A 15,963-nucleotide genomic window follows, 5' to 3' on the forward strand; every position below is an offset into this window, starting at 1 on the left:
GGTTATGGAGTGAAAGTGGAAGAAGGAAAACTGTGCTGATTGTGCAGGTGGCCGTCCTCTCCGTTCCCCTGGGAAGAGGCTGATCTCTGCTCTCCGAAGGAATACATTTTTTATATAATTTGTTGTATTTTTAACTAAGAGCTCCCGGTCACGCAACATCGCCTTACATCCCATCCCCGCTGCTCCCATCGTCTCCCAGCTTGTCTTTGTGCCACAGCTAACATTACCTGACACTCCTGTGTAAGTAGAGAGATGATCTCTTCTTCTACCGGCAAGCAGCCATTTTCCACTACAGTTTACAGTTATTGTAACCCCTGTGTCTTTACTGCCTGTATTTCTCTGACTTCATTATGTATAGGATTTCAGTAGGCCAGACAGCTACACCCAGAAATAACCCGAACAGCTCATCCCATTAGCTCATTCTTACCTCACCTCCGCTCTGTGTTACCAAGGGACAATGACTATGATGTTTTTAAGCACCCAGACAGCATCATATAATTTCAGGTGTGTGCGTGTGTGTGTCTGTGTGTGGGTGTGCGTGTGTGGGGGTGTGTGTGTGTCTCTGTGTGTCTGTGTGCGTGTGTGTGTGTGGTTGGGGTTTAGCTTAAGAAATGCCAAAGTGAAAACAGTGACTCAGTCCAAATAAAGTATGCAGAGCTGATGCATGATGGAAATGCCAGAGGAAGCTGGATTAGTCACACTGTTGACAAAGATGCTCTCACTGTGAACGGCATCAACCGGTGACCCCTCCTGCAACCCTGTCTACATGATAGGCAGATCCTTGCATGTGATTTTGGCGCTGCAGTGTGTCTCTGTGGACAGCTAGGACCTTTTGATGGAGTTTTGCTCCAATCTATTGTACCTCTGCCTTTATGTTTAGGTTTCCTGTCATGCTTGAAGGTGAACTTCTGCCCCAGTCTCAGGTCTTTTGCAGCCTCTGTCAGGTTGAAGCTAAATACTGAAGCCCAGTAGTTAGCTTCATTTATTTCTGCAAAGACATGCAGATTTAATTCTCTGTCCCACAAAACGTTTTACTAGTCAGCTAAAAAGTTTACCTTTGGCCTCATCTGAGCTGAGGGGTATTCCAGGAAGTTGATTCTCCAAGCTTTGTCTCTAAACTTTGCATTATTTTATCCTTAGCCAAGATACTCTGGGTTTTAAGTTACAAAACAGCTGACTTGATTCAAGCTAAGTCAACCTTGAGTATCTTAAACCTGAGTTACTCTAATATAGGGGTGCATGGAAAGGCAGTCAGCCATTGTCACTAGAACTCTGATACGTTGATTCACCAATGTGACCACTACATAAACGGTTATAACCCTATTTAAGGAGGGAGGAATTGCACATGTCCAACTGTCTAAACAGAATTACGGACACTTACTGAGGCATTTATGCATGCAGGTAGTAAAACCACTAATTAATGTGAAATATTTGTCCTTTTTCTTGGTGTGGTTTGTTGTAAATGCTTTAATCTGCAAAAATAATTATTTCAAGTTATATTCACCTAACATTTTTCTAGTCCTGTTTATGAAGGGAGAAAACTCATTCCATAGTTATACCTACTACTTCCAAAAATAATGGACAAATACAACGACTATCATATCATTACTTCAGTCTCTCTCTAAAACAACAAGGTTTTCAACCACTTACTAATGTTTTGCTCACATTCATTAAAAGGACTACTATTTGGTAACCAACATGAAGACTTTTTGATATTCTTTATGAGCGCTCCTATTATCATATTCAAACATTACTATAATGAATTTGGACCTAAAGTGTAGCATCTCAGCGTTTAATTTTAGTTAATGTTCTGCCCAATTGAAATGAAAATTACTGGTCTTAAAATAAAGTGTCTTTTTCATGTCCTCAAATGTGTTTCACTAATTAATGTCGCTCATCTTTGTATTTTTTTTAGACTTTTGTGCAAGCATCAAGCTCTTGACATCAAGGGGTTCAATTATAGATAAAAATTAATTTATTACAGACTTAAATACACCACACTCATTTAAAAAGTTTACAGCTATAAACAAAGCCAAGTGATTAGATATAAACAATGCAAATGTGTGTTGACACAGCAGGGATGACGGCGTAGCATTTATATCACTGCTTGGGGTTTGTTTCTGCATCTGTCTGCTCTCTGATGCACTTTTTTGCTTAATGAAAATCAAAGTTAAAGCTAAGCTACTTTTTTTTTCACAATATATCCTTTCCAAATAGGGTTTTACTTTATGAATATCCAGATTTAACAAGATTGTTCTTATATGTACAACTGAGATTTATTTACTCATTTAAACTGAGAAAGTTGCACAATACTTCATGCTGCAAAGTAATTTAGTCATATTGACTCAGAATTAATTTTAAATGAGCTACAATGTTGGCTGGGTTTGTTGTTGCTCATCATTTCTGTCCCAGACAGCCTTCTCCTTCCTCTGTCCTTCTCCTGCCTTCGTCTCTTTCATGTGTGTCAGATAAAAATCACCAAATATGAAAAGTAAATTCTGTAGGAAATGTTTGCAAATGGGTTTGGGCTAGATTGTGTATGAATATTTAATTTAGTCATAAAGAAGGGATTTAGTGCATTAATGGTTTTATCCACCTCTGACACTCCATTTCACTCTCTCCTTGTTCCTTTGCTTTCTCTCAGATTAGGATGTTGGGACGGTCTGCTGTCTCGTCTGCAGATTGGTTCTTTTAATTGCCATATTTATACTGATTAAAATAGTATGGATTTCTTTAGAGGGGTGGCAGTTGCCAGATTCATATTAGAAGACAATTTGTTAAACCGAAAATGAATTATGCGTACATTCTAGAGAGTATAATAGAAACTTGCTATAGAATCAGATAAAAACAATAATAGAGAAACAATGGTCTGTCGTTTGGTCACAATATCAATTTTTCATTGTTTGGAAGTCTTTGCAGAGCTGAACTTTTTCCAGTTGTGGAGGTAAAGATCGAACCTTATTATGACCTGCAGTCATTAAACATCAAAGAATAGAATCACTGATCCAAGCTTTCTGCTCAGATTTTATGTCTAGGAAAAAAATTTAATAAAATAAAAAATTTCTCTGCTGTAACTTTCCAGGCATTGTGGGTTATTTTGTGATTTCATTCTCCTCAGCGACTGCATAATATCTGGCCAGGCAAAAGAGACAGCTGGGCGCTTTTCACCTTTGACTCTCATCTGTAGTGTCGCTTTTTGACCTGATAACTGGCAGGTCCAGTCAGGAGTCGCTTCTTGGAAGCATTTGTGGATTTTGGACAGATGGATTTTTAGTAATAATTGTTGACTAATCAATTCCATTCAAGTTTGGTTTAAATTCAATAACGAGTCAATCAGATGAGGTTGTGGGTTAAAGTCACATTAAATGTTTTTTTTTGGGTTTTTTTAACTAATGTACTGTCTTGAAATCAATTTTACTTTTAAACAATAATCTGTTCTTTACTGATAAAATAATGAAAAAAAAAGAATAGAATTTTAGCTAATTAGGAGTTAGGAGGAGTTTAACAGAATACAAAAAGTAAAAGGTTACATGTCCTAATTCTAAATTATAAGGCCTAACTTGAATAGATGACAGAAAGTAAGAATGGCAGATGAAATCAAATTCTCAGAATCATATCTGCATCACAAAGCAGGGACAGTAAAACACAGAGTGTCCCCTGCTTGAGGTCCAACTCTCATTTCAACATCCTTCTCAGACGGATCGGCATAGAAAACTCTTTTTCTGTAAAACTTAGAAGGACCAGTTATCTTCATTTTTTCATTAAATTGTATTGGGTTTTGGTTTTATGATATGGTTAATATTTTTTTTATTTATTTATGCAGTTTTTATTTTTATGCAACCAAACCAGGGAAGCACGTTGCACATTAGATTTTTTTTATTTATTTTTTTTCATAGACTCCTCATGCTCCTGGTTTGAGGAGCATGAGGCCATTTGGACTGACATGCAAAAAAAAATGAATCTCTGAATGTTAAAGTTCTGACCCGGGTAGAGGGCGTTTCATTACAACAGTCGGCGAAGCTCTCTCTGTAAAAGAAAGATGCATCTCAAATTTTTCTCTTCTGAAAACTTGCCTGCTGGCAGTGAAAGACAGTCGAGCTTAAAGGGTTACAGGGTTGTCATTCATATAGCAGCTGAGGTTCTTTGTATTCTCAGTAATCTGTTGCTGTGTATGTTCAGGGAAGTGAAGCTGGGCTGACTTCACCCAGTATGGGATTCCTCAGCTCTCAGCTATGTTCGATAAAGATTAATTCAATCCTATTTTCTGCCCTGGAATACTTTTTTCCTAATATTATTCTGTCTGACTCAGATTCTTCCTTCTTTCCTCTCTCTGTGTGAGCGAGTGTCTTCCTCCATAGGAACACTAAGCACCTTATCCATTTTGGGACTAACAAAAGCAGCAGGAAGAGAAAGTGGTGGTAATGTGTTGTAATTCTCTATCATAGATTCATTATCTGCGTTTAGGCGGTCCCAGAATGAACTCCGCTCACACTTTTCATTTGCTGGTTTAAGTGCAGTGCAACTGTTCAAGTCTCTGGGTGTGTTTTCATGCCTTTGAGAAAAGAAGTGTTAAAAAGTAAGGCAGTGTCTTGGAGGATGTTTAAGTTTTATTATGTGCAACTGTGTTTACTATCTATTACGCTATACCTGTGCTGATAAAAATTAGAAGTTGGTGTGCCACGTTTCGTTGCTGAAATCCTCCAGAGGAATGTACGGGAAAGTCTGTGTGATTGTGTAATCAAACTAATTTAATAAGGTTTCAACAGGTCGCATCAGCTTTCTCCTCTAATTTGCCATTTTCTCATTACGTTAGTCTACGTCAAAGCTTTTTGCTTAGCTGAAACAAAAACTGAACTTTGTCTTAATTTACATTTTTAAAACAGTTTTTGATTCAGTTTGTGTTGGAGGAAAGTTCATCTTTATGTGATGTTACAAACTCATAAAGATGAGTTTGATATTTGACTTTAATAGCGACTCTATGTAAATGAATGATAACTGATGCCTATATTATTTAAAATTAACATGGCAAATGTTTAAAGAGGAGTACTTAGGTTATTAAATTATTTGCGTCTTGTCCTTCTATATTACACAAAGTAACAACAGTGTAAGGCTTTTTTAAAATTTTATTATTGTAGTAGTGTTACATCAACCTTACTGTGTTATATTATTAAATTGGTTAAACATTTTGTATTCCAAGTCAGGAATTTTTTTTTTCTTTTCCAAAATTATTGTTTTCCCAATTAGTTGAAAACCGTAAAATACATGTAACTGATGCATTTTTCAGTATTCAGCATTAAATTCATGCTTTACCTTTTAAGCAAGCGACTGTTGGATATGGTTGAGGGATTCAATACAATCCAAGAACTCGTTTATTGTGCTTAAATCATACTTTTTTATTTACAAAAGTGCCACAATTTCATTGAAGTAATCATTCACCAAACACAACCTACCTCACTAGGTTGTGTTTGGTACTAGATATCTAGATATACTACCTAGTATATCTGTGACTAGGTAGTCACAGATATACAAGTGACTACCTACTTAGTCACTTGTATATCTGTCTTATTTCTCAATTTTCAAACCCACTTTTCAAGATTATGTATAATCCATACATTTCAAAACATGCAGACTTTAATGTTCAGTTTTTTGTCAACCCTTGCCTGACTAATCAGTAGATTTATGTCAATCTTTAATTATTTTAGTTCTGTGGTCTTACACAGCAGAACGAAGAAATACATTTTTAATAAAAAAAAAAAAAACCCACGGAAGAAGCATGGAGAATTTCCATCTGCCTTGCACCATAGAGAGATTTAAAAAGAGTTTTCCTGGGAGAATATAGCATGTTTCTGCTATGAACAAACACATTATTAATTACAGGTGATTCTCTTTTTGGTGTAGTACCAACACCTGCTCCGTATTTATGTAGAAGGTTGGTCTGTTAAAGATATGTGGGTATAAATCTGTGTGAGCAGAGAGCATGATCCCTGTTTGAGTCTCGTGTTGTCACAGTGACCTCTGCTGCTACGTTGTCACCAACCTCAGCATCCTTACCCCTTTAATAACCTGCAGTCTGACACCGTTTTCTGTTCTCACATACCTAATAGCCCATTTAGGATGAATGTTATTGGAACTCTGTTTCTATTCAGATTTATATGGACACAAAGTCTTGCTCCATATTTTTAGTTTCACAATTTATTTAGATTTTTTTTTTCTGTCTATTTTTTTGTAACGGGTCGACAGCTCATTTTGAAGAGGAAGGAAAATGAGGCTCGGTTTAGTCTGTCCCTGTGTTCAGACTTCTGTGTAGTGTTTGTTCTTTAGTCTAGTCTTAATCTTAGTTTAACCTTTTTGCTACCACTCGACAAGGACAGATGTGAGGGGTATGTGACCTGCTGTGACTAATAGATTCTCCCTGTCGAGCTGCAGATCTGTGCAGCTCCTCCAGAGTTATCCTGGGCCTCTTGGTTGCCTGTCTGAGTAGAGAGTTGTTCCACGCTCTCTTCTTTTTTTGGCTGACGGTCATCTGTGAGCTGTCTAAAGCTTGGGGTATTTTATAATCTCACTCTCCTTTAAACTTCTGCATAGCTTCATCCCTGTCTGCCTGCTTTGCTGATTGGTCTCCATGATGCTGCTGCTCGTTCAGTAATGTACTCCAACAAACCTCTGCCGCCTTCACAGGGCTGCATGTATACTCCACTGAAATCATGAGCAGAATCCATTTACTGATGAGGTGACCTTTGAATGTAGTTATAATGTATTTTCTTTAAGGGTACATGAGAAATGGCAGCTGAACAAAGTCACATTATGTGTTAGCAATAGGGTAACACATAGTTACCCTATTGCTAGACACTAAAACAAGTGTCTAGCAGCTTCATAAGAGGGTTTTTCTCTACAATGCAGAGCTGTCTTCAAGGGGAAAAACCTCCAAGTGTGCTGCTGAACATCTCTTTGCTCTCTCCTTCGAAATGGTCAGAATGGGGCTTGAATGTTAATGGCGTCCACTGTTGTAAACGCTGCAGCTGACTTTGACCCACCCGCACTGTGTCACACACTCACTGCCACACTCTGTATACAAAAGCACAGATCCTTCATGCTCTCCTTGGATGTGAAGATCTTCTTGGCTATCAGAGGCTGGTAGATGAGGAACTCTGAGGTGTTGATTACTTACAGTGCTCAGCAGTCAAGTATCTGTCTGCGATCTGCTATTGTGTGTGTTCATGTAGGCTTGCAGCAGATTAACAAGGGAAGCCAAAACCTAACACTTCCTCCAGACTCCTTATCTGCAGGAGAGATCAAGTGTAAAATTGGACACTTTACTGAAACACAACACCATACGTACAAGATGCTCAACACACAAACACAGTAATGGGCAAAAGGGTCCTTACAAACCAAGGCTTATCTTGACGGTTCTACCATTTTCTTAAGAGGGTATTTAGAGTTTGAGAGTTTCTCCGACAGGTTTTTTTCTTCTCTTTCATATTAAAATTCATTTTCAGTGACCACAATTTTGCTAAAATGACCTGCACTCTATGAATAAATTTGTACACATTAAGTCCACGTCTTACCATTAAGCAGATGCCCAAACTGTTGCTAATTTTATTCAGAGGTCTAAATCAATTTCATACATGTGAGATAAATCAATATACTTCTGCAAAACTAAAATATTAGAATTGATGAAGGTATTGATGACTGTTTTGTGACATTTATCTTGCCTTTTCTTTTTTCTTTCAGCAACAAAGACGTCTGGACCTGCTAACCATCACCAATTCTGGTAAGTCCCTGGGATTTTGTTTCCCTGGCTTCATTGTCACCTGCAATCGACCCAACAGAGCAACACCTCGATGCAGAAATAAACATAATTTGCTATGATCCCTCCCCCTCCCAGAAAAAGCTCAATATCAGCCAATGCTCAGAATCATAAGTTTTTTTTTTTCTTTCTGTTCTACAACTTGGTTTGATATTGATTTGAAATGATGAAACGTGCCAGCAAAACTGTGAGACCCACTTTGAGGTGTTAAAAGGAAGAACATGCTGTTTTCTGGGTGCCGTGTGCACATTTCTGCACAGTTGGACGGAGGAGTAAGAGCAGAGACAGCTTTGCTTGTGCTGTCAAAAGCCTTGCAGCAGGACCACTGCTGAGTTGATGCCTCCTGATCTGGTTTTTGAGCCCGTTTTAAGGGGGCTGTCTGTGGCTGTGATGTGGTAAATGTCAGAAGACCGCGGATTTTTAAAGTCGCAATGTGCACAGCATACATTTTTTGATAAAAAAAAAAAATATATATATATATATATATATATATATATATATAGCAGTATTTTTCCACTTCTGTGTTTCTGTGCTCTTTGTGGGTGGCATATTTAAAGCCTGAGTACTGTTCAATGTACAACAAATCGTTTTTAATGAAACTTTATGTCTAAAAACTGGGTTGAAAGGATGGATGACCCTTTAATATTGTCAAACTCTGTATTTTAAAAGTTTTGAATGGGGCGGTGCATAGACCTGTCTCAATAAGCAATAAATCAATTAATCGCAGGATAAATTAAAATGAACTCGTTTCCATTTGCATAATTTATGGTTTTTCTCTTTTCTTTCTCTAAAAAAAATCTGGATGACAAATGTCTTTGTTTTATTTATTCTTTCAATTGTTTTGTTTATTTATTATGGACATTTAAAATGTCTTCCAATTCCAGCATTAAATTTTCAGAAGAATTTAAAGTTTATTGATCTGGGAGAATGTGTTCTTGCATTATTATTATTATTATTATTATTATTATTATTATTATTATTATTATTATTATTATTATTATTATTATTATGTGGAAGTAGAGCGGGTGCCATTATCTACAGAAGTTGACGCAGCTGTCCGTAGTTTGATTCTCTACAGTATCTTGGGTTCTTTGCTGCTCGTCTTCCTCATTTCTCTCTCATTCCCTGTCTCACCATAGTCAACACAGGCCACTTCTGCCACAAAAAAAAAAAAAAAAAAAAAAATATATATATATATATATATAGCTCAATAGGTAAGTCACTAGTCTTCCACCCGGGAGACCCGGGTTCGAGGCCAGGCTGGGGGCTGGGGCAAAAAGTTACAACGGTGACATTGAGCTGTCAGTGTGGGTCCTTAGGCAAGACCCTTGGAGCTATATAGCCTACCTCATACCATGAGAGACACAAATAAGCATGACATGCCGGCTCAGACGTCGCCCGGTCAAACAAGGTCTGCGTCAGGTGCTGGGGGACCAGAGCACCCTGATGAAAAGTGGGCTACTGGAACAAGACGGAAATGGGCGAGAGATGAAAACATGGATCTGTTGGAATGCTACTACTCAAGTAATCCTAGTCAGAGGGGCTACATGCAAAGACTGTGGGAGGAATGGTTAGCTCGACATCCCCAGTCAACACTAACTGCCAAACAACTAGTAGCTCAGTGTTCCAACATCCGCAAACGGCAACTGCTGTCACAACTGGAGATTGACGAGGTACGACACAAGTGCTACGGGAAGGAGCCAGGATGCCAGGTCAGAAGGGAGTCAACTACAACTCCCCACCCAGAGACTGGGTATGTAGCCCCAGTAATGAACGAACCATCTGAGCTGAATGAGGCAGCAACTGACCTGAGAGAGAGAATCATGGCCCGAATGAACACCAGACGACCCCGACGCCAATTACAACGGCTGAGTGAAGTACCATCAGAAAGTCTCATTGAAGATGTGAATTCGGCATTGAGAACGATCCCTACCAACACCATAACAGAAACCAATGAGCTGATATACAACTCAGCATCAGTGATCCTTGAGATGCTTGGTTATAAGAGCAACCATGAGACCCAATACCCACCATGGAAAAGACGGTTAGAGGCTAAGATCAAGATAACAAGGAGGGAAGTGAGTCAACTGTCAGAGCTCCAAAGGGGTGCAATGAAAAGATCAGTACCCAAGAAGTACAGCCAGATGCCCATACCTGAAGCACTCGAAACTGCCAAACAAAGGCTCCAAGCCTTGGCCAGCCGCCTAAAGAGATACACGAGAGAGAATGAAGCCAGGAGGATTAACCGGCTCTTCGCCACCCAACCAGCTAAAGTGTACTCTCAATGGCAGGGTAATAACAACAGAGCAGACCCACCCAGGCTGGAGACTGAACAATACTGGAAAGGCATATGGGAAAGGGAGGCGTCCCACAACAGCAATGCACAGTGGCTAACCTCTCTACGAGAGGACCACAGCAACCTCCCTGAACAAGCCCCGGTAACCATCACTGTGGCAGATGTCCAAGACAGAGTCTCGGGTATGAAAAACTGGACAGCACCAGGACCTGACATGATCCATGCCTACTGGCTTAAGAAACTCACTGCCCTCCATGAGCGACTGGCAGCTCAACTGAACCAGCTGCTACAAAATGGGACTCACCCTGAATGGTTAACTGAAGGGCGCACAATCCTGATACAGAAGGAACCCTCGAAGGGTTCAGTCCCATCCAACTATCGGCCAATAACCTGTCTCTCTACAACATGGAAGCTCCTGTCAGGCATCATAGCGGCTAAGATAAGCGGGCACATGGATACATACATGAGCAAGGCACAGAAGGGCATAGGCATAAATAGCAGAGGAGCCAAACACCAACTCCTTGTAGACCACACAATTGCCCGAGACTGCAAAACCCGACACACCAACCTGTGTACCGCTTGGATTGATTACAAGAAAGCCTATGACTCAATGCCACACACTTGGATCATTGAATGCTTAGAGATGTACAACATCAATAGGACTCTAAGAGCCTTCATTGCAAACTCGATGGGGCTGTGGAAAACCACCCTTGAAGCCAACTGCAAACCACTTGCACAAGTGTCCATCAAATGTGGCATATACCAAGGAGATGCTCTGTCCCCACTGCTGTTCTGCATAGGCCTGAACCCTCTCAGCCAAATCATCAACAAGACTGGCTACGGATACCGACTCAAGAATGGGGCTACGATCAGTCACCTCCTCTACATGGATGACATCAAGCTGTACGCCAAGAGCGAGCGAGACATCGACTCACTGATCCACACCACCAGGATCTACAGCACTGACATTGGGATGTCATTCGGACTAGAGAAGTGTGGTCGGATGGTTACAAAGAGAGGGAAGGTCGCCCACACAGAAGGGGTCTCACTCCCAGAAGGAACAATAGCAGACATAGAGCACAGCTACAAGTACCTGGGAATACCACAAGCAAATGGCAACCTCGATGAGGTCACAAGGAAAGGAGCCACAGCCAAATACCTCCAACGAATAAGGCAAGTCCTGAGAAGCCAGCTCAATGGCAAGAACAAGATCCGTGCAATAAACAGCTATGCCTTACCAGTAATCAGATACCCTGCCGGAATAATTAGCTGGCCAATGGAAGAGATGAAGGCCACGGATGTTAAGACTAGGAAGCTACTAACCATGCATGGAGGGTTCCACCCCAAATCCAGCACCCTGAGACTGTACACGAGCCGTAAGGAAGGAGGCAGAGGACTAGTGAGTGTGAGAGCCACTGTCCAGGATGAAACATCCAAGATCCATAAATACATCAAGGACAAAGCCTCAACAGACGATGTGCTCAGCGAATGTCTCAGGCAATGGGGAACAGAAGACAAGGTGCTGGAAGTACCATCATGGGAGGACAAGCCCCTACATGGGATGTACCACCGACAAATAACTGAAGTGGCTGATGTCAGGAAAACCTACCAATGGCTGGAGAAAGCTGGACTCAAGGACAGCACAGAGGCTCTCATCCTGGCCGCCCAGGAACAGGCCCTAAACACCAGAGCAATAGAGGCTCAGATCTACCACACCAGACAAGACCCAAGGTGTAGGTTGTGCAAGGAGGCCCCTGAGACAGTCCAGCACATAATAGCAGGGTGCAAGATGCTGGCAGGGAAAGCGTACATGGAACGACATAACCAAGTGGCGGGCATAGTGTACAGGAACATCTGTGCAGAATATGCACTGGAAGCCCCAAGATCAAAGTGGGGAACACCCCCAAAAGTGGTGGAGAATGACCGAGCTAAGATCCTGTGGGACTTCCAGATCCAGACAGACAAGATGGTAATGGCGAACCAACCGGACATTGTGGTGGTGGATAAAGAACAGAGGAAAGCCGTTGTGGTGGATGTAGCAATACCAAGTGATTACAACATCAGGAAAAAGGAGCATGAGAAATTGGAGAAATACCAGGGCCTCAGGGAGGAACTGGAAAAGACCTGGAAGGTGAAGACCACAGTGGTGCCTGTGGTCATCGGGGCCCTCGGGGCAGTCACCCCCAAACTGGAGCAGTGGCTCAAACAGATCCCAGGAACAACATCAGACATCTCAGTCCAGAAATGTGCAGTTCTAGGCACAGCCAAGATACTGCGCAGAACCCTCAAGCTCCCAGGCCTCTGGTAGAGGACCCGAGCTCAGAGGATGAAACAGACCACCCGCGGAGGGTGAGAAGGGAATTTTTTTATTTATTATATATATATATATACCAGAATTTTATTAGAAACTTATAGGAACACAAACTTTTGATAAATATTTGTCAGGATTTGCCTAGACTGATACTTGTGTTTAAATTAGTTTTTCTCTCTTAACATTCGCTTTTATCATCTTAAGAGTCAATATATGCAAATATGGCGATCTGATTTAAGCCACGTATTTGTACTGACTTTTTTATCTCAATATCTAAGCAACAGACACATGGCCTCTTCAAATCTCTCCCTAGACACCTGCTCGGTTTCTGTCACTCCTTTAAGGAACCAGGTTCTGTAAAAGTAAAATAAAAATAGTTTTGTGTTTCATTGAACTCACTCACGTCAAGGGATTATGTTAAGTTGTGAATAAAAGATGCTTCTACGTCCAAATGTGCATCTTTCCATCCATCCATCCATTTTCTTGCACCTTTGTCCCTTTGTGGGGTCGGGAGGGTTGCTGGTGCCTATCTCCAGCTAACGTTTCGGGCGAGAGGCGGGGTACACCCTGTCGCAGGGCAACACAGAGACACACAGGACACACAAACATGCACACACACACACTCACACCTAGGGGCAATTTGGCAAGGCCACTTAACCTGACAGTCATGTTTTTGGACTGTGGGAGGAAACCGGAGTACCTGAAGAAAACCCACGCATACACAGGGAGAACATGCAAACTCCATGCAGAAAGACCGGTGCCGGGAATCGAACCCAGAACCTTCTTGCTGCAAGGCAACAGCTCTACCAACTGCCACTGTGCAGCCCTGTGCATCTTTCCATTCCTCAGAAATACCACAGGTTCTGATGATTTGTTGAACATGCCCTGTTCTCAGTTTGTTTTTGCATAAATCACTCCTGCTCTACTCTTTATTTATCTTGAGTGATGATGAGCGTTACATGTTACTATAACAACTTCAAACAGTGTTTTCATGAAGATAAGAAAAATGTTGCAATAATAATCATATTTTTCCCTGCACCTCAACAGATCTCGTTATGATTCAGCACACAAGCCTCATATGTTAGCCTGTTGTTTTTGTTTTGTGCAAAGTAGTTTTGAACTGTGTCCAATGTGCAGCTCAGAAACACATCATGCAGTCAGCCATGCATATGGCGCTTTAAGTTTGACTGAAAGTGGGAACATGTCACAAAGTAGCTGCTCAGTTAGAAATCGTTGCCAGCCTCTAAGAGAGGCAGCTGTGTGAGAGAGGGATCCACTGAGATGGAGAGCGAGGAGAAGTGGGGAGAAACAGATGGCAGCGGCGAAGAAGATACCGAGACCCATATGTCTAAAGTATCTGGATGATCTAATATGCTTTGATTAGAATAATGCGTATGTGAGGCTCATGGAGACCCAGTTAATTTAGCATGTTTACGTTGCAGCTGTTCCTCAGGTCCAGGGCAGAGGCAACACTCAGCTGTGGCCTTGACTGTTTGACAGAGGGCAACAAGGAATTTGGGGAAAATATGAGCTTGTAAGAGAACCAAAACAACAACTTCACCTCCAATTGTGAAGTGAAAAGGAAAAACGCGCTTATCCCCTTAATGTGATGGCTAAATAAACATGTTGTCTGATTAGGCAACTTTCTGTGAAATGGCAAAGTGACTTTCAACAGATTTTTTAAAAACTATTTTAAAAAGGAATTGATCTTTTCTGCTTTTCCAGCCACTTATTTTTCAAGCTTTAGTTAGATAGTGGTTACAGTGTTATGCCTTTGTTACATCTTGTTTTCATTCTCATCTTAACTAAAGAAAGACACTTACATAGGGATATTTTAAGGAATAACTAAGACCAAAATAATTTATATCACTGGTAGATTTATATTTAAAGTAATATTTTAACTTTCCCAATGTTTTATTTGTGACTGAAAGTAATTATGACGTGAATCTGATCGAGAATCTGTGGAGGAAGCCAAAGATTAGGGTGATGGCACTTTTAACCTTAAAAACTTTGAGCTCATCACTTATATAAATCATAAAAACTCCAGTGGAAATATGTAAAAAAAATAAAATAAAATCTGTTCAGTAATAATAAGTTTTTATAGGATTTCTGTAACTCAAAAAAAAATTCTAACTTGGTACTTTTATGAAGGTTTTACATATTTTATTATCTTCAAAATTCCCGTCTTATTTTTTGATAAGAATCAAACTTGTTTTGTTGAAAGATCCATTTCAAATCCAAAAAAAAAAAAAAAAGCCTGGACAAATAATAATTTTCAGCTTAAGTTTCCTATTTTGAGCTTGTCGTACCTCAGAAAGGTTGTGAGTCGTATCTCAAGTGGTTCTGGTCAAAGCCTTTTCCAGCCAAGCCGTGTCTAAATCCGCTCCACACTTTAAAGGAAACTGAATCTATTTATGTGGATCGATGGAGCTGATAACCTCCTCTGAAAGGGCACGCCATACTGTGTGCAGCCAGATGGCCAATCTTTGGAGTTTTAGTAGTTCAGAAAGTTTTAATACCTGACACTTACTTGTCCTGGCACAGTTTCTCGTGTGTCTGTATATGAGTCACTGATCCTGCAGAAATAAGTGAGTCACACTGATCTACCTCGCAATGAAACACTTCCTACCTGTATGGGTGAAACATTGCAGCTGTTGCAATATTTTTGCTATTTTAAGTTTTTTGGAAACGTTTATTGGAACTGGAAGTTTGAATTGTGCAATTTATAACGATGTCTAAGTTAAAAAATTTCTCAACATCTTTGTCTTATTTGTGCTTTATATTGTATTTATCTGATAATGTTATTCAAGCCTTAATGTGACTTTGATCGAGAGCCTCTTGGTTTTATATAATAGGAAAGAAAAAATGCAACGTTATGACTTCTGTTTTTCAAATCAATAAAAAATTGACTTTTACTTGAATGAAACAAATGCTGAATGTACACATTCATGTTTTAAATTGGTACAAATTGCAGTTTTTCAGATGTGTACAGTGAACCTCGGGCTGAAATTCCTGATAATCTGACTTCCTTTATACACACACATATAACTGCTTATTTTAATAGTTTGAACTCCAAATACAGCTTAATACACATGGTGGAGCGCGATTTCACACTAGCATAGGGGCTAACATCCGAGGTGTTCTGGATCTTCAGGCTTGGGTGGGTACAGCCAATCACTGCCAAAGAAAACAAATGGTGCTCCTGGATTGGCTGGTTTGTAGATTAGAGTTGATGATGTGTGAAGTAGCAGTGCATCTGTGGATAGTTACATTTTGTGTGAATTACATACCACAAAAGAAGCTGCAAATACTGAATTAAATGAAAATTCTCAGATCTGTCACCACAAGCAATTACTTTGATGTTCAATTTGCAACATTTTCCAACTGAACCAAAAATATTGTTCAACTACAGCTTGTGGAAGTTGGACCTAGCCAACTGGAAAAAACCTCAACAATGGTTTAAAAAAGAAAATTGAAAAATGTCATCATTGTAATGATGAAAATTTGTAACACATAATGTGATAAATTGATCCCGTGTTGGGCTCCGGA

At 40.1% G+C, this 15,963-nt stretch overlaps 1 protein-coding gene across 2 annotated transcripts in view; it reads left to right on the forward strand.

Annotated features, from left to right (window-relative positions):
• Window positions 1-15,963, forward strand: part of agbl4 (AGBL carboxypeptidase 4) — a 327,718-nt gene that overhangs the window by 189,135 nt on the left and 122,620 nt on the right. For both annotated transcript variants that reach the window (XM_008407873.2, XM_081606423.1), the window contains one exon: window positions 7,732-7,771. In XM_008407873.2, coding sequence (XP_008406095.1) covers window positions 7,732-7,771 — 40 coding nt within the window. The remainder of the gene's footprint in view (window positions 1-7,731; window positions 7,772-15,963) is intronic.

The sequence above is a fragment of the Poecilia reticulata genome, chromosome 4, assembly GCF_904066995.2.
Source record: "Poecilia reticulata chromosome 4, P_reticulata-male-v2, whole genome shotgun sequence".
NCBI classification, from domain to species: domain Eukaryota; kingdom Metazoa; phylum Chordata; class Actinopteri; order Cyprinodontiformes; family Poeciliidae; genus Poecilia; species Poecilia reticulata.